The sequence below is a fragment of the Argentina silus genome (assembly GCF_951799395.1).
Source record: "Argentina silus genome assembly, chromosome: 1".
Lineage (NCBI taxonomy): Eukaryota > Metazoa > Chordata > Actinopteri > Argentiniformes > Argentinidae > Argentina > Argentina silus.
Window position 1 is genome coordinate 31,067,277 of NC_139655.1, and position 25,708 is coordinate 31,092,984.

At 41.4% G+C, this 25,708-nt stretch overlaps 1 protein-coding gene across 1 annotated transcript in view; it reads left to right on the plus strand.

The window, feature by feature from the left end:
- Positions 1–25,708, plus strand: part of col25a1 (collagen type XXV alpha 1 chain) — a 142,545-nt gene that overhangs the window by 94,191 nt on the left and 22,646 nt on the right. Inside the window, exons 4-13 of the mRNA XM_083665343.1 lie at positions 147–173; positions 2,459–2,485; positions 8,460–8,531; positions 9,150–9,266; positions 10,541–10,576; positions 15,336–15,362; positions 17,292–17,336; positions 19,119–19,163; positions 19,802–19,828; positions 22,316–22,360. Of these exons, the coding sequence (XP_083521469.1) occupies positions 147–173; positions 2,459–2,485; positions 8,460–8,531; positions 9,150–9,266; positions 10,541–10,576; positions 15,336–15,362; positions 17,292–17,336; positions 19,119–19,163; positions 19,802–19,828; positions 22,316–22,360 (468 nt within the window). The remainder of the gene's footprint in view (positions 1–146; positions 174–2,458; positions 2,486–8,459; positions 8,532–9,149; positions 9,267–10,540; positions 10,577–15,335; positions 15,363–17,291; positions 17,337–19,118; positions 19,164–19,801; positions 19,829–22,315; positions 22,361–25,708) is intronic.

A 25,708-nucleotide genomic window follows, 5' to 3' on the forward strand; every position in this document is an offset into this window, starting at 1 on the left:
ATTTGTGTTCTGTTTTGAGCTTTAGTTGTATATTTGTATAAGGCTGTGTTGTAGCACTGCATGGCACACATGTTCAGTTTGAGCATTTGCTCAACTACTGTACTTATTTTCTGTATTGACCTCCTCATCTTTTTTTCTCTCAATAGGGTGTTCCTGGTCTAAAGGGTGAAAAAGTAAGTAGATAAATGCCTCATTGAATATAGCAACAAAAGTCATTAGTGCATTCATTTGAATGCTCCTATGAGAGAGTGTTCCTCAACTCCGGTCCTGGGCTTATCTGCAAGATTGTACATTTTTGCTTGAGCCCAGCGCTAACATGCCTGGTGCAACTATTCAAGGACTTGATGATTAGTTGGGTAGTTAAGTCAGGTGTGTTAGGACTGCACTAGAATGTGCAACCCTGGGGGAATCCCAGGACAGAACTTGAGAAATATTATCTCTATTTTCTATGCGTTGTTTTGCCTTGGACCACAGTTGAAGGCTTTTGGAGGGACAAGATCCAAATTCCTTGGCATTTTCCCCTTTCACATAAAACATTTCTAGGGTCAAAACCATTAAACGTATGCCTTTATTTTATTCCCTAATTGAATTTATCCATAAAGTCCATGAAGAATGTAGTTTTGCATGGTATTCTGCGATTCCCATTTAAAATACGATGTCACCCTTAACCTCAAGCCTTAGTTCTGAATATTTAAATCCTCACGTCGTTCACAAATCCACGGCACACTACATTAATGGCTTTACACTAGGGCCTGAGCCGGAGTGCTTAAACGCTTCACTGAGCATCCCTCCATAAAATGGCAGCCGAGCATAAGAAATAACCACACTGTCTCTTTATAAGTCTGAAGGACTTGGGGACCAATCTGCACCCATGCGCTTTTGCTTGGGAAGATTAAAACCATGTCTGTGGTCCCCGGGATTCACACACGATCTAAATAAGCTGCCCTGTCTTGAGCAATGCTAGTCCAGGCATTGCAAATGATATACATGTCTCCAAAACAGTGCTCTCAAACTCCAGACCTGGAGAGATAATAGCTGTGCAGACTTTTGCTCCAGCCCAGCACTCATTGTCTGATCATTGTCTTCAGTCCTGACAACAAGAAATTGAATGCAGCGTGGTTGGTGCTAGGCTGGAAGGAAAGTGTGCAGACCCAGTAGCTCTTTAAGAGCAGAGTTGCTGTATACGGCCTTGGAATTATTTCCTGGCTCCATTATTTAGAGAGACACCTGATAGCTGTTGGTATTTGTGTTGGGTAAATTCTGTTAGTTGTCAATCCCTATTGGTCTGTCAGATCCCTCAAAATCAATCAATGAACACATTAACACACAAACAAATCCTTCTCAACATGACACAAACATGTGGGTTTATTTGACTGTCCACACAAGGTAACTGACTGTTATTATGCTAATTGAACATACTTGCATATCATTTCGCCCCTCATTCAACCCCAGCAGCTGTGTTTTGATGTTGAAACAACAACTGTATTCAATTTCCCACCCAAGTCGAAGAAAGCACACTCTGAAATTGTGCCAGTCCAGTGGTAGTTCATAAAGGTTTTCTCATTAATGTTGGCTAAGTCAAAAATTAGACCAGCAATTGACTCACCTGAAATAACTCACATTCATGAAAAAGTGTTTTATTGAACTTTGTTCAGCAATTACCTTCCCTTGAATCGTTGATGTTCTTTTCCATACTCTATCATAAGCCTGACTGAGGGACCTCAGAGCAGCACGCACGCATGCACGCACGCACACTGGGGTTAAATCGGGCCCAGTGCCCAAAATGTGTTCTTTTCCACGATCATTTTGAACAGAAATCTGCTCACTTTTCACTCCCAACCTTTTGTGGTACAAACACGCCTCCCATTCAAATACAACACACACATAAACATAAACACACACACACACACACACACACACACACACACACACACACAAGTACAGTTGAAATAGAGTCTCTTGATACTTTTTTCCCCCCTCAGGGGAGTTCTCTATCCACAGTGATGAACCCACAGGCAATGATCCAGAAGAGAGATCACTGGGGTCTCCCATCTTCAATAACAGACAGCATGCCTCACCCCAACCCCACACCACCGTCCCTCTCTCCCTCCTTCCACTTCTTCTCCCTTTCCTCTTCTTCTCCCTTTCCTCTATTCACGTCAGTCTGTGTTATCATAAGTGATTTTACTCTCAACCACAATGAATATTTGAGGTTGCCTGTATTATTTTTCCTCATCAATGTGTTTTGAATTACGCCTCAACGATTTTCTTCTTTCTGTGTGTGATAGGGTGTGGGTGTGTGTGCATGGGTGTGTGCACGTATATGTGTGTGGGTAGAGCACAGTGTGTGTGTGTGTGTGTGTGTGTGTGTGTGTGTGTGTGTGTGTGTGTGTGTGTGTGTGTGTACATAATGTGTCTGGTCTATACTTGTATTTCATCCCAATGTCTCCTCTTGCAGGGGGATCAAGGCGACCAGGGACCACGGGTATGTGATTTGCTCTGGCTTGTCCTTTTCTGATTGCCTGATGAATGTGGCTTGGTGTTACTATATGTCACCCTCACCAGAACTGTGGAAAAAGATTGTGGGTAAAAGGTTTGAAATGCATGAAATTCCAGGGATACTGTAGTATTATTTTTGTATTGCCAAACACAATAAGAGTTTTAACTTTTTTATATCTAAACCAGAGACAACTCGGCCAGAAGTGCAAATACTGCGTGATCATACTTTTGAGAACAAAATAGCATAACACATAACACATTTGACTTCTCTATTGTTTTTTTCAAGTTGCTCATCAGACATCTTAATTGCAGCCTCAACACAGGAGTCATATTGATGTGCATAAGATATTTGTAGAATTGTATAATCAATGCCTTGCTATGATCTCCTTCTATGTAATTACTCATGACTCATTTCACATCGAGTCACATTCAAGACTGTAATTATTTCCAGCTCAATTGTTTGACATTTTGATAAAACGCACCATATAAATGATGATAATGGGAGTGCTGTGCCTTGCTTGACAAGCTTTGAAATGTATTACTTTAGTCCAATACCTCCCAGCAGTGAGTGAGTTGTCTCGTTTGAAGCACTCACTTTTCTCAACTAAAGGCTGAAAAACTAGCTTTCTCCAAATACAGACTGTCTGACTGCGCAGGTTTGTTTGTTGTTGCATTAACTGGATCTGGTCTTTCCAAGTTCCTTAGTGCATTTCTTTTCTATCCATCATCGTCATGGGTAGATTGCGCAGGGTCATTGTGACTTAAAGTGCCTTTAATTGATTTCCCCGAGGCCAGAGAGCACACAGAGGTTTAAAGTAAGGAGGAACTAAGAGTGTAGGTTTTGTATTGCTGTCAGACCACCAGCAGTCTTCTTAATCATATCCGATGCCAGTCCTATGATGGCGCCTGCCCACACAGACATCAGAAGCTAACCCTCACACAAAGCCCTGATTTATTGCATCACAGTTCTGGGGACCATTCCTTACCCTCTGAAAATTTGATTTGTGACCTCAAAGCAATAAGACAGTGTCTTTGGTTTCATACCAATGCAGACACATAAACAATCCTCATGACAACTGTTAACCCAAACTTTCAGATAACTTCCAAACATTCTAATAATGTTTCAGTTGCATTTACATTTACACTATGAATGGTAGACACAGTTGAGTTACCTTGATTGCCCGATCAGGTGAAACTTCACAGGCAGTTCTCTTTGAGAGAGAAAAGAGAGAAGAGACCATTGCCCACCAGGCAAGCATTACCTCTCTAGACTTTATTAGGTTAAGAGACACATTTGTCTTTCCAGATAGAATTTCTTGGGTTAGCCTTTAATTTGTACCCTTTTAACCTAGGAAATAGAAATCATCTGCCATGATGTAAAACCATTTATTTTTCGGGCACCCGAGAGCAGTCGAAAGAGTAGTCCCAGGTATCTCCATGCCCTCATACAACTCTGAGTAAATAAATAGTGTGTTGCAGTCACAATGCAATGGTTTCTTTAACTTACAATAATGAAATCCCTATCCTTACACACACACACTCCATCACACACACTCCATCACACACACACACACACACACACACACAAACAGACACACACACACACACACACACACACACACACACACACACACACACACACACACACACACACACACACACACACACAGTCACATGCATGTGAAGGACTGTAGGGGCATGAAGCCAGACTAGGTCATAGCCAAATCTAATTAACCACAAAGATGACATATTGACTTTGTACATTAGATTAGTAGGTTAATATAGTGGAACCATATTATCAACATTGTCTAAATGAGTGAAGCCGTAATAGGAGAAGTGGCGCTTGCCCTTGACTTTCCAGTGCTGAAGATTGAGTTATGCCTCACTTAAGAGAAGCAGCAGTATAAATTCACAGTTTGAAACACTGGTGATCAGGGGAAATCATGTGTGATATTTTAATTTAAGAGAAAACAAAAATGCTAATAAATAATGACAAATTAGAAATCGCAAAGAGTTGTGAACTGTGTCCACATGCAGTAATTTGTTCCAAGTATTCAAATGTCCTTATAGACATTGTGCTCCACCGTGTGTGTCGGGGTCAAACCAGGAGCGCTTAGAGGGCCTGCAGTCTGTAGTAAATGTGAGAGTCGCCACATGGCCACCAGGACTTTCCTCGAGGGGGTTTACAGACGGCCACTTCCGTCCCCTGTTCCCCATATGTCAGGGTCACCAGTCTGCTGGCCCTGAGGCGTCGAGGGCAGGGCCAAAAGGTCAAAGGCTATGCAAGCAGCAAATAAAATATCAGCTAGTTTACACAAACAAAGTGTAGCCACTGCTCAGCCTACTGCCAGGCATTACATTTAGCTTGAGTTAATGGCCATGGCTGTCCTTGAGGAAGGTGTGTGGTCTCTTTTAGATAATGATGCTAACTACAGCTGTCAAGTACAGGCCCACATACAGACTCATGTGAGGTCTTCAAGCGAAGAGTCTGATTTTAGGGTTTTCAGTACTTCTGAATGTCCGCTTTGGCTTCCTGTCATTAAACAGTCATTGTATTTCAGAGTTTAGATCTTAGTATTCAACCAATTTGCAATCTTCCCTAACAATGCTGAGGACATTATTCAATTTCCAGGATTTCAATTTTCTTTCATGAACAAAGGGGTTTCGCATACTGTTGCTTGCCTAAAAATCAGAAGCACTGAAATTAAGATAAGTCTGATGAGATGCAAGATTGATGCCAAGCCTGAGGGTTTACATGAATGTAGAGTACATTTCTTAAAGTCATTGAATCGTGGGTGTGTGTGTGTGTGTGTGTGTGTGTGTGTGTGTGTGTGTGTGTGTGTGTGTGTGTGTGTGTGTGTGTGCGTGCGTGCGTGTGCGTGTGCAATTGCAATCATCCCGCTGCAGGCAAAGACACACCAACAAAACTCTCTACCAAATATCCAGCATCCTATTCAGACGGAAAAACTGAACAAAGGGATTTTTAAATGGTTGGGATTCTCAGTCATCCACCATGTCATTTCCATTCTCACCCATATCCATGAATGCAGCTACACTGCGGTGAATGCACTAACCCACACCTAAAGGACTAGGTTTGATGTACCTCAAAGCTCTCTTTCCTTTCTGGAGGGGCAACACTTTTTTGGCTGGCTCCTAGGTCAGATGATAATTATTATGATAATTATGATAATTTACTTTATATATATATAATATACTTTAACACATAGGCAATGTCAGAGAGGTTTGGCAGTGCTAGAAGGTTGTGGCCAAGCCATCGTTGTGTATAAAATGAGCTTACACAGACCACTGGCATCTCGTAAAAGGTTGGGGATCAATGCTAAGTCCCCCTGTCTCCCAGCAAATTAATCGAACCAATCTTAAAAACTAATAGACTCAGAGAAGCATCACAGTGCCAGGCAGAGCAGCAGCCTCTCTGCCCAGACTCTTTGTTTAGTCACTGCCTTACTAATCCAGCACTCGTGTGCCCGGTTCCATTTCTGTCTTCAAGATGTTTGCGGTTGTAAATAACTCAATGGGAAATATTTGCGCATCGATCCTAGTTACACACAGCGTAGCTATTGTCTGTAGTGTAAGTGTACCCTCTCTTCGCCCCCATGAACAGAAACAGAAGACAGTGAGGCTGTCTCAAATCCCATCTACTCAATGAGCCATACGTTTTGAATTATCTTCACTCTCTGGATAGGCAATGGGATGGCACAACAATTCTGTTTAAAAAGACAGGTTGTATTTAAAGGTGGTATCCCAGGGATGATGAATCTAATCTGTGTAGGCTTTTGTTCCAGCCAAGCAGTAATACACTAGTCCTTAATCAATATTTTAATGTATTGTATCAGGTGTGTTATTGGTTGGTTGGAACGAAAGCTTGCACCCACACCAGCACTCTAGTTACTTCAGCCCCCCACCCCTACAAATCCATGTTTCAATGAACCTGCTGTATAAATCAACATTTTAACAGAATAATAAACACACATGAAGTGTCACTCACTCCTGGCTGTTTTAAGATAATATGTTCCTATTGCATTTGCATGCAAAAGCACACCAAAATAGTATATGGAAACTGGAATCCCAATGTCTGCAAAATGTCTCAAAATGTATTTGTATCATCCAAGTTGCCCTAAAAAGCATGAATACTGAACCATGATGGTCAAGCTGACATATAATATGAAAACCCTGGAATTTGTTTTAACCAAATAAAACATGTAAATCCCTTGTTGGGATCAAATCTACAGCATTTCTGGGCTCAGACTAAAGTCAGTGGTCAGCTGTAGACTATTGTCCTCCTTACAATTGAGGCATGTCAATTCTCCATTGTTCACTTCTCAAGAGTATATCACAGCTGTCATAAACATGTTTTGAGGAGCAAATCATTTTGTCAATTTGATTGAACTTCCAGAAAGAGAGCATACAACTTGCATTCAAGCCATGCAACCATACTTAGATTTAATTAAATGGTAAATGTGGAAAAAGTATGATGAAAATCGAACAATGTTTTTGGGGGGGAATTCAAGGGCGTTTTCAAAATCAGGGAATATTTCACATGACAAATGTGTTCTGGTTTGCATTGACAAGTGTGGCACACAATAAAGAGAACCATCCAAGCTAATTGCTTCAGAGTAAGGTTTGATGTTTGATGTTGTTGTACAATTCAGATTTCTTTCTAATTTTCCCTCAGAACTGCTTTCGTTGCCTTGCCGATGTTAAACAAAAATGTTGAGTCCATTGCTAGCAAGGAATTGTGGGGAGACTCAACGATGAAACCAGTAGCTTTTGGCTCTTCATGGCTCTCACAATTTAGTGTAATCTGAAGCAGAAAGCTTGACTCCTCCCCTTGGCGTAACTGTTTTCATAACTTTGGATTGTGTTGTGTCTGGAGCTCTGTCTGTTGTGTCTGTGTTGTGCCATCTTGTGCTGTCTGTCCCTATAGGGATTGCCTGGTCTGCCTACACTGGCTGCTTTGCACAGCAATCAGATCCTGACTGTCAAGGTTTGTTGGTGTAGCCTAGCTGCCTGGTCAGACCCCTGGACGACACACAGTGGGAGTGAATGCATCACTGTCAGGTCCTTACTGCAGGGCCCGATGACAGATCAGTGCCAGGCATAAACCTATCTAATTAATCATGGCCAATCAATCATTACTATATCCCCCACTGCTACCGACAATCTTTCACTCGAGGGGAGTCAAGGCTCCATTGAAAGCGAGGTAGCTTTTTATAACCCAGTAATGTGTAGTTAGGACCAGAATTGACATTTTCTAACCAAGACATGGTCTGGCTAATGTCCATTGATGCTAAAACGAATGGAAGGAACTCCAAAAGGCACATTAAACGATAAACCAAAGTGGCAAAATGTTTTTAAAGCCCATGCCCATGATTTACTGCAAATCTCTCAACCCAGAGAACTATTTTCAATGGGCTATTTAGTGCTAAATATATCAAACAAATTAAACTCCCATAGTCTTTCTTGAGATTAATCCTTCCAGGTAATACCAATGGACACTGCCAGGGAGGTACCCATCTTGAAAAGCACAGGGTTACAAATGGACCTTATTTCAGAAGGTCAAGCAGCTGGTCTCAGTGTGTGCAGCTCCCAGGGTCTGTTTTGGCACTAAGCTCTACTGTGATGACAGCGCCTTCACAGAGAAGTTCCCATTTTTCCCATGTCTGCGAGCCCAGTGTGGCATCCCAGCACTACGGAGGTGGTAATTATGGGCTCTAGCTCCAAAAATGAAGCAGAGACTTCCGATGCCTCCTCCACAGTGGAAAAATGTGGATTTCTCCACCTATCCGTGAAGGCGTTGTGTTGGGTCTCGTGACGCAACCTGCTAATTGAAAACATTTTTTTTGCCCTTGCCTCCTTCCTCCTCTTCTTCTGGGACCTCATCCTCCTCCAACCTCTCTCACCTCTGAACTTCGACCTCTTGACCTCACACACCTGCTCAGATGGTCTTCCCTAAGATCAATCATGGCTTTCTTTCTGCTGACCAGCAGCTCATAAAGCGACGTCTCATTAAGGTAGTGGCTGTCCTTGCTCGTCTTTCTCTCTGCTACCAAAGAGGCCTCTCACGTGACGACTTTTTCCTGTTCATTCCTGTGTTTGCATGCCAGCCATAGACAGTCCTATCAGGGGCTCTCTGATACTCATTCTGTCATCTTAGAGGAAAGTCGAGAAGTATTTCTTTAAAAAAACATTTTAGTTTTAAGGTGAAATTAATTATAATCACTCATTGCCATGTGTAGCTAAAAGCTAGCTACTGAAATGAAATGTTTTATATTGGACTACAAATCTGACACCCACAATTTGTATTTGTCACTATTAAAGCTTAGTGTTGTTAACTAATGTGACTAAATAATTTCTTAGTCATTATAAGCATTTGCTTTATTAAACCTATTGGAAATTCCAATTGGGAATTTTCACAGCAGAAGTGATTCTACACAACATTTCACTAAATCACATAATATTTTAAACGTACATCATGTCTACAGTCTTACATCGGTGTTATTGACTTAACCACGCACAATCAATCATTTCATTAGTATCGCCACTTCTCTGTTGCTCTACTGGTCTTTGTCTATGATGCTGAAGCCAATTTGATATACAGTGATGAAATAACTTTTTATTTTGCCTGGCAGGGAGATCAGGGTCAGGCGGGGCCACCGGGTCCTCCAGGGCCCCCAGGTCCTCCTGGCCCCAGGGGGCCACCAGGGGACACAGGCAAGGATGGGCCCCGGGGTGTGCCAGGTCTGGCGGTGAGTACAGTGGGCAGAATACTTACTTGAGATCCGTATGTGTTACTCAAATTTGCATGAAAAACCCCCATTGATATACAATCTGAGTTAACTCTGAGTCATGTGCGCGGATCTCAAGTGAGGGGTGAGCCCAATATGAAGACAGTGTTTCTACTGGTACAGCCCATCACTGTCCTTGGCCTAGGGAATGGCAAAGAGAGGTAACCCTTTTAATGACTGCACTGTAACTGATTGCCCTTATATCTTTCACAAAAAGAATGATTACTCTGTTGCTTTCCATTAAACGTAACTTTTTCCATGTGTTCAAGCCTGTCAATGGCATTGTGCTAATATATGTACATTCTGCCTGTGAAAAAAAAGAAAGAAAAATATAAAGCCTGTCAATTATGTTCTGTCATAAAACTCTCACAGGGCTCCAACTGATCTTTGTTCTTTTGGCTGAATGCACAGCGGGAGTGCAAAAATATTAAGTGTTGTTTATCTGTTTCGCTCCAAGTTAGGATCATTATTGTTTTCAACCCTTCCAGTTGCTCATTTCAGCAATTGAAGCTGGGTTGTTATGGTTGTTCCGTTTTTCCAAGAGATTAAGCTTCTCTTGCTGCAGCTCTCACTCACAATTTAAATAGCTGCTCATATGAATCATTCTGAGAGAGGGTGGAAGACATTGTCATATGAATGTGAGTCACAAAGTGAACAGCAAACAATACAGCAATTTTTCTGCTTGGCTTCAGCGGAGCAGTTTGGAAATTAGCAAATTAGTCTTGAATGCCTGTCCTAACCTGACAAATGCAGTAACATACACAATCATATTGTTCCTCTCTCGATTCTAATATTGCTTTGAATAATGACATAATTGAGCAGTGACAGTGACAGATACAGGTGGAGCTGCGTGATAACCACCTTTACAATGGGTAAATAACAACATGGGGGTGCAGCAAATTTACAGAGCTGTTCTTAGGAATCAACAATAAACAGTGCCCAAAAAACATATTTAGAATGTGGAATATACTGTCACTGATGAACTGATGAACTTGTCATTGTATTGAATGCTGATGTCCAACTGTTACCAACTCAAACCTTTTCTAGTCTGGTGCTCATTGCATGAAGTCCACTTAGGCAGACAACAGCTACAGTTTTTCTTCTTGTTCTGAAATAGTAATGATTGAATGGTTGTGGAGTCCAATCTTTTTATTACTGCCAACTATGCTCTCAAACTCTCAAAGTGGATTATGTCATTGCTGTTCCATTAATTGGGCATTTTATATTTGTTGCAGGGAGATCCAGGCACCCCAGGAGAGTTAGGATTAATGGTAAGCACTTCATTATGTTATGCTATACAGTACACACTCTGGGATGTACTGTATCTTCAAAGACGCACAGATCTCCTTCTGCACAGCTCAATTTGGGATTTTTTTCTTTCTTCAATCAACTTTATTTATAACCACCTCTTGTTTTTTTGTGGATGTGGTCACTGATGCAGAACAGTATTATCATATGGCAGCAAACTTGTTTGAGAAGATGAAGTTTTACCTTGTCTGAATGTGAAGGTCAAACCGATTTGGATCACAATATACCGATGATAGTAAATGGCAGACCCTTAATGTGAAAAATAGCATTGATATTGTAGTGCTTTTGTTACTCTACTGTATGTAAGAAACTCATAGTTGTTTGGCTGCAGGTGGTCAGATTGAAATGTCTTTGTGCTGTGGTTACAGTTGACTCTGACTGATTATGTAAAATGAATCCAGGGACACAAGAAGAACTCCAAAATTAGTGTTACCACAGGAAGGCTTTTTTGTGATAATTGCTAAAGGATGATGTTGATATCCATGTTATATTTAGATTTCTGTTTCTGTAATAGAAAATATTGAGGATGAAGAGCAGAGCTGACTTGATTACTTCAGGAAATTATACTGAGACCACATGTTATGTTGAGTCTTGGGAAAATTATGACTTGTCACGTTTTTCTCTACTTGGATGTATTAATGTAGCTGGCAAACCATCCAACTGTGGTGTCTCTTTAAATAGACATAAGCCTATTTTAATTTGCTTTTTTCCCTCTCACAATAATCAATCAATGCAAAGTCTTTTGTCAGAATAATTTCAGATACAAATGCAATCACTTAAGGAAGCTGCCTCTCATGTAGAATATCATACTTGCATTATGCATTAGTGGTCATGGGGAATGTATGATCTTTATTGTAACCATGGTGAAACCCAATGGCATATTTTATGAAACCTTGTTAAAAATGTTTATTTTCACACATGAAACCCATTATAGAAGCAAACTGTTCCAATTAACAGCAACTGGAAACGGCGTTTGGTGTTTAGCAAATAAGGCATTTAATGAAAGTTCTCTCATAAAGATGCATAGAATATGTCAACCCGGTCCATATCTTCTGATGCCAAGGAAGTGGGGACAGAAAATGGGACAAACAAACACATTGGGTGATATGAACTTTCAAAAGTTCAGGGTGGTGCCAGAGAAACAAAGAGAGGTGCTATTCTTTCTGATTCCATCATCACTGGCTTTTTGTTAGAGTGGAAAGAAAGGGTCAGAGACTGAATAAATAGAAAGAAAGGGAGGGAGAGACTGTAGTCCTTACAATAGGCTACAGGGCAAAACAGCAGCATATGACAAAAGATTAATTGTGAATCACTTTTCACATACAGCTCTTTGGGTGAAAAATATACCTTGCACACTTTAATTAATGATTGAAGGCTAAATGTTTCAGCAGTTTCTACAAACTGTGACACTAATGTTCTTTAAACAAGGAAGAATGCCATTATTGGAAATCCGTCTGCCTTGAAAGCAGCATGAGACAAGTATACACATATCCCAAGGGTCATACTCAAACTTATTGGGGTAGCATTCTCCAGGTTGTCAGGTGTCTTGAGACATTTGGCTTCTGTTTCCCCCGTCACTCTCCTTCGGTTCAGAATTACTCAGCTGTGGAGAGAGAAATCTAAAACTAAGAAATTCAAGTTTCAAGTATATTTAGTTTTAAAGTGCATTTTCACCAAGGTCTCAACACACAATACAGTACATCATATAAAAACCAAACACATTAATAAAAGACATAACATAAATAAAAGCATATGGGTACACAATAATCTTGACATGGGCAATGGGGAAAGGCAGTGGAGAGGGGGAGGCAACCTTATGCAGCTCTAAAAAGGTGGGTCTTGAGGTTAGTTTTACAAAAGTGGTAACTGTCTCTGACCTTCTAACAAGGGCAGGCAGACTATTCCACAAAAATGTGGAGAAAAAAGTTTAGGGGAGGTTTTTAGAATGGTGAGTCTTTGAAAAGGTAAATAAGGTTTGGGTAGCTTAATTTGTGTATGAAGACATACCACCCTGTCTAGAAACGACTTCTAACCCCCTATATGCACTTCATGAAAATCTGAATTGGGTAGGTACACTATAAGAAATATTGTGGAGTAGTGGTTCCACTTTACCCTTTTCCCTTTTCCCTTACATGTAGATCTGCAGGAATGCCGAGGCAGTTGGGGTTAGGAGTTGTTTCTGGACGGGGGCTTACAGTACCACTTTGGTACTTTAGGACTGCCTCCAAGGGGCCAGTGCCCACTTGACACAGCTCAGTGTTTCGATGTAGATGCTATTGTTAAAGAGGCAAAAGTGAATTCCACAGTTTTCCAAACGCCATCCAGAACATGTGGAGCTGGTTAGAAGGATTAAGCTCTTGTGGAGCAGAAAGGAGGAGGGAAAAAAAGGAAATATTCTCAGGAATCAATTCGAAATCATCAGTGCCATAAGGTCTTTCTGGGGAAAATTAGGGGGTCTTCTGCTTTCCAAAGGTGGTTTGCAGCCGTGCACACAGTTTTCATTTGGGGGTTGAATTTGCTTCAGAAGGCTAAATATGGAACATCAGTGGGATATTGTACATGGTGTTCCATGCATAACCGAAACAATGTCTTTCCGCTGCTTCATGGTGTTATTGTCCATCATTCTGAAGGGTTAGTTAGGCTTTACCCCCAACCTATTTATTCTAAGGTTGCCCTCTGCATAGGGATGGGCACTCTCACTGTAGACGATTCTAAAATGCATTGCAGGCGTGTGGGGGTATGCTCTTTTATAATGAGGAGATACTTTTCAATTTTGGTATCCTTGATATCCTTTCATCTCCAAGCCAAACATGAGGAGCCAAGATGTGTGAGTTAATAGCAAAATACACGCTTGAAGGACTCTCAAACATGTATTCTTCTTATGTTGGCATGAGAGTGAAAAAGCATTTTCATTCTGAAAGGATCTTTGCTGATTTGTTGAATAAGCTTAGTCCCAGTGTGACCTTGACTGGAAATAGGACACAAAAAATTTGTTGAAGCAGCAGATGTACAGTACTTCTTGGCCCCTCTGAGCCTTTTCTTAGAGAGCCTTAAAGAGTACCTTTTGTGTGCCTTTTGATGACACACAATTCTTCTCAGAGCCCCTCAATGAGAGTTGCACTCTTACTCTTTTCAACTTCTACAGGTGGCGAGTATTTGTGGATGATATCTATAGTTGTGGTTATTAAACACAAGATTCTAGATGAAAGATGGTTCTTAAAACGTAGTAATGGACATTTCTGGTTTACCAATCAGTGTCATCTCAGTGTCATATCCAAAGCTGCAAACAGAGGAGCAGTGCACAGGCCACAAGTGGGCTCTTGATTTTCCTGGAGAACTTCCTTATCAGTCAGAGGCTCTGAGTGCTCTCAGCTGCTGCTAATTAGTTCTTTAGCAGGAGGCCCATGCTTGTGCATACCTAGTGGGTCATAAAGATGTTTACCCGATCCTGTTAGGATTGCAAACAAAGGCTTTTTCAGACAACTACAAGGGGAAAAAGACATTTCTGGTGGAATGTAGGGGGAAAGTTGTTCATTAATGAGGTTTTCTAATGAGAACAGAAGGTATGCAGAGTAAAGTTGCTGCAACTGAGGGCCATTATAGTGTGAGAACCTGTAACCACTTGGATTTTTACAGGCCAGCTTCCTTACACATGCAAACAAAGCTTTTGAAGGCATATTTTGGGACATTTGGAATAGAGATCCCAAGATATGTACTGTAATGTGTGTCAAGAAAGACTACAGACTGGAGACTTTGTCAATTAGAGAGCATAACCAGATCAGTCAGAGGAGTTGTTGGTGTTTCAGCTTCATTCCATGCACTGGTTTTGTCCAGGTTGACTGGGCCATGATCTGAAGAGCTCCATGGCTCACACCCAATGAGGAGGGCAGACAGTGATCAGCCAAATGGTATCTTCCAGTTCCTCAACCGATGGCACAGGCATTTCTGGAAAACAGTATGTTTCACAGCAGCCCAACAAGAGGTGTTGATGAACTGATGCCGCTCATCAACAGCTTTGGGTTCTCATGTCTATAGGCTAAAACTAGGAGCAGACTAAATTGAAGACAGGTCCGTCATGTGCCTCTGTGTCTGAGTTGTTCCCCCTGTTGCTCAGAGAGGTTTTTTTCCATGTCAAGTAGCCCTCCATCTGATGGCAGATCCAAAATGGCTCCTAGTTCCAGTGTCACCAGCAGTCAGTCTGACTAGCTAACAGAAACTGTCTGGCTAGAGGGAACTGACACTGCACTCAATGCTATTATTGCACCATTCTGGCTCACCCTCCCCTGTTGGCCCACCGAGCCATAAAACAATGCAGTTACTACTTTTACCAAGTAAATTTCACCATGACATGTATTTACAAATCTTTTCTCTCAATCCTGGACATGCCTGCTAAATTCATAAAAGGAAAACTATTTGATTTGTCACAAAAATCTAAGGAAATAAATTAGAAAATAAATCAAAATAAAATATATAATCACAAAAGCTTTCTTTATTCTGCCCTCACTAAAGATTATTATTCATGATCTAGCTCAAGAAAGAAAGCAGTGTGTAATTATTTGAAAAAAAATAAAACAAGGGATCAATTGTAATTCTCTTCTGCCTTAAGGGTTTGTGCTCACTGAAGCCCTACCACGGGCTGAGCGAATCACTCCCTTGTGACTGCGTTGGCAGAGGAAATCGTATTATTTATTTTAATATTATGACTTATTTTTCTCTTTCTAGGGACCTGAGGGGCCTCCAGGACCTAAGGTAGAGTTGCACTCATTTCTATAAAAGAAAGAACTATTATTATCATCTCATTAATGTTTCTCACTTTGCTGAATTAGAACATGAGTCATGCATTCATTCTCTTAGTCATGCTCAGAAAATGTAAAACACTGAAAAAACCCAGCAGCCACACCACCCTGCATCCCTCTGCTGGCTTGTCTGGGAAGCTAAGCAGAGTATGCCTCGATTGATCCTTGGATGGGGGACCAAAACAGGCTGTTGGAAGTGGTGTTGTCACTCTCCCTCTGGTCCATCTTTCATATAAGATGTTAAACCGAGGTCCTGACTCTCTGTGTTGGTGAAAAATCCCATGGCACTCATCACAAAAGTAGTCATGGTAATGCTGGTGCCCTGACTAAATTCCAAATATGTCCTTATACTATCATGATCATCCCCTGCTTTCAATTTGGCTCATTCATCCCCTTTCCTCTCCCCTGCAACTCATCCCCAGGTCGTTTCTAACCTCGTTCTGCAAATTACAATGTGTTCTCAGTCAACTTACATGGTAAAAAAGGAGATTTTGATATTCAGTTCACACTAGCTTGGCATAGAAGAATGAATCTACAGTAATAATTGAGTATTTGAGAGACACAGATCAAGAGGAAGGGGAGAGAGAACGAACAAGCCAGCAAACAAGGCGAGAGAGCACCAACGCAGGTTCCCAGTGGTGCACACTGTGCTGATGTGAACAGCAGATGTGCTCCATCCAGCCATCAGGTAGCTGCCAGTGTTTTCTCAACGTAACCCAATCAGACACTTCCTGTCTGCGCTGTCATCTGTCGACAGACCTTGCGTTGCCCCTGGGGCTTGATGACACACTGCTGTGTTAATGACTCATAAGCCAGGGGCCCCTTCATTAGCCTAGCCCTGGTTTGGGGTTACCCTTATGCTGAACTGAGGCCGTGTGTCAGCTAGTGTTTTATGTAAGAGTCCTCATATTGATGACTGATGTAACCCAAATTCATTTACTTGAATCAATATGAAGAGCATTTAAGCCTCTTAGATCAGGGAGATCTATGAGTCCACCAATTCTGACCTAACATGGCCCACAGTAGTTTTAGAATTGACCAAGCCTATGCTAAGCTCCTGGCTTTAAGGTGAGCTGCTATAGAGAAGCACACACAACACACACATGTTAACCACCATGTAAAGAGTGGGAGCTCATTAAAGCCCACTTGTAACTTCTCCAGTCTAAATCATGTTGTCTAGACAAGAACAAGGAGAATATGCAAACATAACAGAACTCTGTCTCTGTTTTACTCCTCCCCGTCGGCTACGCATCTCAGTGGGCTTCTCCTAACTTCCCTCTCTGCTTATATCATCCCTAATCTCACAAGTCTTAAAATATGACATGAGATGTTTACCCTGGACTGGTCTTGTAAGGTCATCAAACATTCTCAGCTCCTGGAGAGGAGCATGGGATATCAAAGGCTGTCTCTCTGTGTTTGCCTCCCATTTTATCCCTGTCTGTTGGCGCTGCTGTGTCTCGTGAAGGCTGGCGGCGGTGGTTTTCACGCCCTGACTCAGACCTATCTCCTGTGGGGCCAGAAGGCCAGTGGGATCATGGTTTAGGCATTTGTCAAGCAGATACGAAGGCCAGCCACAGAACACTAGAGTGGCACTCCCTGGGTTTTAGTGACAGATCAAAATCCCCATGACTCCAGTGTAGTCTCAAAAAGTCTTGAGGCATCAGTCAACACTTAGTAATGATGTCACTTCACAACAAATAGTCACTTCCCACTAAATTGTGATAAAAAAGATGACAACATACTTAGGTCCATAAACACAGAATTTTTATTTTAGATAGTTGTCTACAACTCCACGCTCTTTCCCCAGTGCACATGCAATCTTATTTTGTGTTATGCAGTGAATCTGGTTATTGTAAATCATAATTCTTTGTTTCTTTCTCAGGGTTCACTTGGCCCCTCTGGCATTTCAGGTGTTGACGGACTGAAGGTAAGATCATTTTGAGAGAGAAGGACTGTATACTGTACACCTGGTACATAGGAGAAGGTTAAAGTTACTTTCCAATAATACACTGTATATCACTCCTCCCCAAAACCCTGCTCTTCAAACATTCCGAGTTACTATGTGAAAAGAATGCCTCAAAACATTAAAACTATTTGTTGTTTGTGTGCCAGTCACTTCTCTGTTTTCTTGTTGTCTTTTTGACCTTGCATCGCTGCCATCTTATTGGAGGAATTCTCTCATGGATTCTAATAATTTCAAACCACTATTCTATTTATGAGAAATCCCCTGGGCTGCATCGTATAGCCGTAACCACAAAGTGAAGTGTTATAAGCTATCTTTGAATCTTCTTGCCCCCAAGTTTCTTTTTTGAAATTATACTTGAAAGTTCACTTTCTCTCACACAAAACGGAAATACAGGTATTGTTGAACACACAAAAAACAGTAGAACAAATTTCCCCAGTACAAAGATTCAAGAGTAAAATGGAAAATTACGGAAGGGATGAGGAACTTCTCTGAAAGGCACCATCTTTGTAATCTCTGTGAGCATTTAGAAAGATATGAAAGGAGCAGCACGCATGGCGTTAATAGGAACCAGAAAGAGGCCATTTTAGTTAGTAGCGGAAGCCATACTAACTTTGGAAAGTCAAGTCCTAATTCCTTGCTCTTGTGGGGACTGGAGATGCCAGCCCTGCATGAAATAGATCTCTTATGCTGTGCAGTGCTGTTATAAAACAGATCGGCTATGGTGTGTAAGCACAGCTCATGCAGAAGGTTCACAGCTGCACAAGCTAGTTCACAAAGACCCCCCACCTTCGTCTTCCAGTCAGCAACAGGTTGAATGGCAGACACCTCATTGATCTGAGAGTCACTTCAGGGCCCATTTATAATCTTAACCTTATCAGATTGGAATGAAGTGATTTTGATCAAATTCCATCTTCATTATGAGCATACTTAATCATTATGTCAATTACTACCATACAGTATGTGCCGATAGATGATTTATGTGTTTTATTAGCAAAGCAGGGATACTCCCTATATCCTTAAATATTGTATAGCTGTTTACACTGTTTCATGTGAACATTGTAATCCTTGAACAGTTCAGAACTTTTTGGAGCAGTGCTACAGCATCACTACACTTACAATTAAGACAACCAAATTAATCTCCAATTTCAGTGTCCTCAATTAGGTTTTAAGTGGTTGCTTGTCTGAAAGGTTAATGTTGTGATGGGCCTAGGGGGCAAGGGGTTAATTGTTTCTAGTAACAGATGGAGTCAGGTTTGTTTCTCAATTAGACTCCATTTGCTCCAGAAGGTCAATCAGGCAGACAAACATCAAGCAGTATCCTGAATCCTATAAATCCTAAAAATGCTACACTCAGATGGGCTTAACTTTCTACCAAAGAAATGCAACTCAGGTCCTCTGAAGTACATGAGGGAGACCCCTCACCTCATTGCCCCTGTCACGCTGAGCTTGGAAGAGTGGTTCGCTGGATGAAATGGCGCGCTTGTTGCATGCCTTTATTGGGACAGGTGATAGGCGAGGCTATCAAATGCAAGCGTCACTGGCTTGTATCAGGCATGATTGAATTGGGGTCTTCAGCGAAAGGTACACAAGATTGCGTCTCCCGTAGTGAGGGGTCTCCCTTACCTCCTTCAAATAACCTGGCTTACATTTGTAACCTTTAGCTTCCTTTTGACCTCATGACCTCTCTCAGTGTTCATATGACTTGAATAAGCCACTGTGTGTGTCATGTTTTGTTGTCTGTAGGGGGAGGTGGGTACCTCTGGAATAGATGGAATTCCTGGCGCCAAGGTTCGTTTGTCATGTGTGCTCTTATTGCTCAACTCATGGCGTTCATGACATTTGTTTGGAGGCAGACTTGTTTATTTACATAAACATGCTCGTACTTTTTCAACTTGATTCATTCGCCATCCTCCTGCAACCATTTATGTTGACATTCACAAGATACCAGCTTCAAAAGATGTCACCATTTCATGAGTCATGTTACATTTCCAGAGCTGAACATTGTCATGACAATCAACCACGTCACCACGTCTTCAAATGTCTTTATCAAATGAATGTAAATTTATTCAAATAATGGAGAAGGATATTGCTACATATAGCATGTACTTATGTTCAGTGTTACTTCATATCTTCTCATTTTACGGTATTGGTAAAACAACAATATAATCAGGTTGAAATACCTATCTGTGTTGTTGGTTGGGTGTAATACCTTGTCTGGAAATGAGAGAGTTGATTTGAAAATGCTGGACGTTTAGAGAACATCTTTGTCTGAGGAAGAGGCAGCTGAAACACGAGACCCTTTTTATAATCTCATGTGAATTTAACCCCTGATACGATCTGCCCCGAACTGGCTGCCATAATTCCTCCCGAACCCAACATTCCCAGACCTTTGTGTGTTTAACACTCTCTGCTTTCTTTTCCAACAGGGTGAATTGGGAGAGCAAGGTGAAAAGGTAAAATCTTGATTTTAATCATCAGACTATCGCTCCCCATTTTCATCCTAAGTTATGTTTTGTGGTTTTGTTTTGTGAGACAAGAAAATATGTTAGTATGTTAAGTAATAATGTTAAGTGGTATGGTGACAACAGTCTTGGCCTCAAGAGCATCTCACAGAGCAGTTTTTCTTAGACCACAAACAACCACAAATATAACTATCTTGGTGGTTTATGGGGCAACACTTAATTTTAAGTCAATGTTGTACATGTATTTCACTGTCAGCTGTCTTTATACTGCAGCACCTCATCATAAATGTCATAAACATCATAATGTCATAATGACAACTGACTTGACACAGTCAAGTGGCGGCTGGTGGTGTTCAAGATCATTTTTTTAATGAGTATGTCCTCATTTCTATTACAGCATATTGGATGACTGCATTCATATTCCATTCACCCAGCTCAATGTAACATCGATAATAGGCTATTACATACCCAGCCAGGGTGTGATACTAGAATCTGCCCACCCTATACCCATCATGAGGTTGCTACAACCTGGCCTACACATGAAAGTTTATAATGCAGGTGCAAAGGAGGAGAGATAGATTGGTGTTATCAAGGTGACAGCCTTGCAGACTCTTGCCTGGATCCTGCTGATCTGATCACCCACCCACACAGTTCACTTTCATAGCAGCCACATGCAGCATCATCACTTTGCTTGTTGTATAATTCCTTTTCTCTTCCACGCACTCTTCTCCTCTTACCTTTTCCCTTTGCCTGGGAACATTAGTACACAACAGCTGTCTAAAACCAGGTGCAAAAACCTCTCCAATAACCGCTACACAGCAGCTACCATGTTTAACCATTTGGGACCACTGTTATGACTACTTCTATCTGAGCCAATTTCAAACAGATTTACAGTTTTTGTACACAAGTTTTATTTGTATTTTATTTCATCAAAATTCAAGGGAGAACCATCCCCCTCTTCCTCAATAGACCAGCGTCCACTGCTCTTTACCATACAATTAAGGTTGCTTACCTTGCTGGTCAATAGACTAGCTAAGGTAACTTTGGATGCTGCTACAGAATATACGACATTACACTTACATTGTTGTATAATTGAACAAACTGCACTGTGTACCATGTCATACTTCATGGAGGATTAAAGGTATATCGTTATAATGCCATTGTAATGACTGCTTTGTCATACAGTATTTGTGTCAAGTAGAAGGTTAAAACTAAATGACAAGCCTAAATCTGATGACACAGTCTTTGGGTTTCCTCTGCAAATGGTCAAGATCAATATGTTTCAATGTAAACATACCAGTCGTCCCAAACGGAGGTCCACAGGTGCTTGTGACACTTTATAATAAAATAACTAAATTTCAACCGTAATGGCGATATCAGCAACATAGCCAGACAGACAATAACAGTTAAGTGCTGACTAAACACAACCATTATTTTTTGCATAGTATTGATCTAATTCAATGATTACACTGTTAAACTAACATCAACAAATGGAGGTCTACAGATGTCACTCTGGGTACTTTCGTTAGTAATGAGGGCCCAGGGCTTCTAGTGTTAACAAGACAAGCCCTGCCTTAGTATCTCTTACCCTAAGACAAACCTGACATCGGAAAACCAAGCGATTTCTAAAGGTCACATTACAAATCACTCCAATTTTCTGGACATCAGTTCAGTCAATGATGTTGAGTCCTCATAGGACCAAATCTCTTTAGTAAGGCCTTGGTGGAGGCTGGAAAGCCTAATCAGTCTAGATTAGGAAGCTATAGAGCTTTAACGCGGACAAAACAAATGTCCCCAATCTAATGGTTTTATTTGCTATTGTTGGCTGGGCGTGGGTGGGAGGTGAGAGCATTCACCCAGTCCCCTGGGTTAAGGAGGCAGGAGGGGGACAGGATGACTCAGTTAACTTACTGGCATCATTATCCACAATCGCAGAAAGGATCCTTGTTTAGTGTGATTCTGAGGGACATGGCTCTTTCCCACTCCCACTGCCCTCGAATATCAGTCTATCCAATAGGCGTTTGCTTGTCCAGAATCAAGGTCAGCATCAAGTGAGTTGACAGTACTATAAACGAGACTATGGAAGCCAACAGGCAAAAACAAGACCCCAGATTTAGCTGTTGAGCCCTGACTGTTGTTTACTGCTGCTTTTCAAATACTGTTTTCATTTTCTTCTGAGGCTACTTTTTAAGAATAATAATCTAAGGGCGCTTAGTGGCGTAGCACACTAATGCGCTTACCACGTAATCGGTTCGATTCCGACCCTTGACCTATCTTGCATGTCATCCCTCCTCTCTCTCCCATCCTTCCTGTCAATCTCTACTGTCTCTATCTCAATAAAGCAGAAATGCCCTAAAAACATATTTAAAAAAGAATAATAATCTACTTGTTCTACTCCAGAGTCCTTATGCATTTGAAAAGTATGCATAAGCTGCTTCAAAATGCTCAATATATAACTTTTCTGCTGTTCTCTTGCAGGGCGACTTGGGAGAAGATGGGCAGAAAGGTGATGTGGGAGAAAAGGTATGTCAATTCAGACTCACCTTCCCTTCTCTGTGTTTCTAGAAAGCAGCAATAACTTAATGTGGTCCATGTGAGCAACCAATGGTGGAGAGGAGCAGAAGTAGCTGATGAAAAGTGGCCTCAGCTGTAGCAGAAGCTACACAAAGGCAGCCATTTGGGCATTTGACTGTCTGTGTGTAAGTGGACCTAATTGGTGTGCTACGGTTGCGCTACATTTCCTGGTTGGACGCTTCTCACATTAATATGGGACCATTTATCATTAAGACAGCTCGTCTAGTTATGGTCCATTCCAACAATAGGAGGGGAAGGTCTTTGCAGGACACGCTGTATGAAACCCGAGGCATAAGTTCAGCCTATTGCTTTGCCTATTGCCTCTCAAAAACAAGGCGTCTTACTCAGTCAAACTATTAGACGCAGTAAACACAGTTGTATTGACTTATTAATGCTTTTATATAATACTTGACTGTGCACTTGATGAGCATGAAAACACAAATAATGCCTCTGTTAAGATAGATAGATACATAGGTGTAGTTTGATCCGACATCACCAGTTATTGCCAGTCAGTGAGGTTCTTTCTTCCTTGTCTCAATGTCTCAATTCCTTCATTTTCTGTATCTCTCCAAACACAAACAAATGAACTCTTACTGAATCCAAAAATAAATGTATACTCAAGAACATTATACAGGCAATAGCACTCTGCTTGTACTGGAGGTGTCTCTAAAGAGAGAAAAAAACAAAAGCATTATTGATATACGCTGGCCGTATAGCAGAAGAAGTGTACTCAAAGTGTCACTGTCAATTTATTGCCGGTTGGAGCAGAACAACTTTGATAAGTTCTCACTTTATGGATATTCTTGTTTAAAATGCTGCTGGGTGCTGCTGCCAAGAAAGAGGCATTGAAAGAAACAGATGCAGGACAGCATCCATCCATGGAAAATGGGTGAACAAAGAAAGTGGAGGGCGATAAAACGTCTCAGTTTGAACACCACTTTGATCTGGTCTACCTTGCCAGTAATAAAATCGAGGATGTGAAGTAGTTTCACAGCATGAGGAAAAATCGGAATTGAGAAACATTCAGATTTATACTGTGCTATAATAAAAGCATTGAGATCAATAAGAAGTAAAAGTAGCAGTCATTACAAATAGATATCAAGTTAACAATCAAGACATTTGTCATCCAGATGAAAAAAGTAGTTTATCAAACCATGTCTCGTGTCTTTGGAGCAAAATGTGAGCTGCAGACTTTTTTCCGAAGAGCACAATGGCAAACATATGGTGGGAGTAATTGGTTTTCAAATAAGAAGGGACATAAGGGATAACTCAGCATATCTAAACCCATCTAACACCAGTCAGATGCCCAGGATTGATTCATTATTCAATAGCTCTCATGAATATCGCCACAATACCAAAAACGGTCATTTTGGGAAGCAAATAGACATATTTCACAGCATGAACATCAACTTTTTGCTCCCTCTCTGTTCTCCCGTCTTGGTGGTCTATGCATTTGGTGCCTAGATACTTCTTAGACACTAAAATGTGTTGTCACAAACCAAAGAGACTTAGCATTGATTAGGAGAGGCAGTTGATGTGTCATTTGTCCATGGGCAAGTTCAGCGTTGCATGACATCCCATTACTGCACAGCTAAAGCCCACACTGTCATGATTTGGACCGGGACTCGGGTTGAGGTCCAGCAGCTCTTCCAAAATTGTTTGCCAATGGCCTATTGTGGAGCACTGTCAGTGTAGGCAAGGGTGCTTTGGGTGCTCCCATGCTGAAGATGCCAAGCCTAGTGCAGCACAGATACTGTACCAGGAAAAATGTGGTAATATGGGTTAAGGGGGTGAATCTGAGAGAGCTGCAGTATAGTTTGAGAGACAGAGACAGCAATGAGAATGGTCAGCCCAGAGTTTGCATGGATACAAAGCGAAATTGTTTTGACAGGGGCTCTGTGAAGTGTGAAAAAGACTAAATGACACAAGCACTCCCCCCATAATCCCCTTCACCCCCCCCCTTCCCCTCCTCTTCATAGAAGTGATGGAGGCACCAATGAGATTGTCAATGCGGTGCTCCAGATCATATCAATGGCTGCGTTCCACACAGATGGTGATCCAAAAGTGAATCATAACACATCTCACAGTTACTCTGAAAACATAAACATAGAAATGCTTTGGCTAAGAGGAGATTATAGGCAGGAATATTTGTTTGGATCAAAAGAGTTTTATATCCCACATTTGTATCTCATAGCATTATAGAAGTCAAAAAAGGTTTGAGAAACTGGGTGTTAAAAAGCATCATTGGTATTCCATAAGCCAACCAGGCCAGAACCTGTTACATTTCAACATTCCCTCTCTAACAAGTTTTGCATGTCCGGCATTGGACACTGTACAAACAAATCTCACCCCAGTTTACATGCATGGCTTTAGCTCCTTAAAACAATTACTTTTTGGTGAGATGTGTATAAATATTTTACAAGGTGTGAAATTAGCTGTGACCACGAACAGCCCAGCTAAAAAAAAGTCAGACCTCTGAGGGAGAAAAATCCTTTTTTGGTCTGAAAAGCAAAACCAAGTAAACTCGCTAATTGGGTTGTGAGGAGGTTGAGGCAGCAAAAGCTTGGCTTTGGCCAGGGCAGCAGTGGTACCTCTCAATCTTGAGGTCAATCCAGCCCTTGTCATCTGGCTATGGTTCAACCACTGGCAGTGCCACTGGCTTGTTTCTGAGCCAATCAGAATCAACAGCCTCTCACATATAGCCTAACTCAGTCATTAGAGGGGAACTGAGGCCGAGATTAAAGCTAAATCCCCAGAATGGCACGGCATAAATATGGCTATAATGTTGGGTATGAGTCGCGCTCATCTTTGGCTGCCCATGTTGGGGTTTTAATGGTCCAAATTAGTCACCACACCACTTCATATAAACCTGGTGATTATTACTCTCCTCTCCCTCCTTTACCCTCACCTGGCGCCACTGCTGGAAACTGTCTGATTGGCTAAGCCTACAGTACAGTACATATACATGGGCCTTTACGCTATTATCTTTAAGTGCCAATATATACTGTGTTCAGCTTTGTCCACATCCATTATGGGTTCTCATGACGAAGAGCTGCCACATTGACAGCACCCTCCCCTGCTAGACTCAATGATTAAATCACAGCCTGTAGCTTCACCATGGTAATTGGCCCAATTGGGACACTTCTCAGCCTCTTTTTCATATCTCTTGCTCACTCCGTTTTTCACTTGGGATTGATTACGCGATGTGTCAGTGTGTACTGTACTGTCAATCAGCATTTCAGGACCTCAGTCACTTATCACACTTGGCGTATGATAAGTCGTGGCAGTGTTATGACA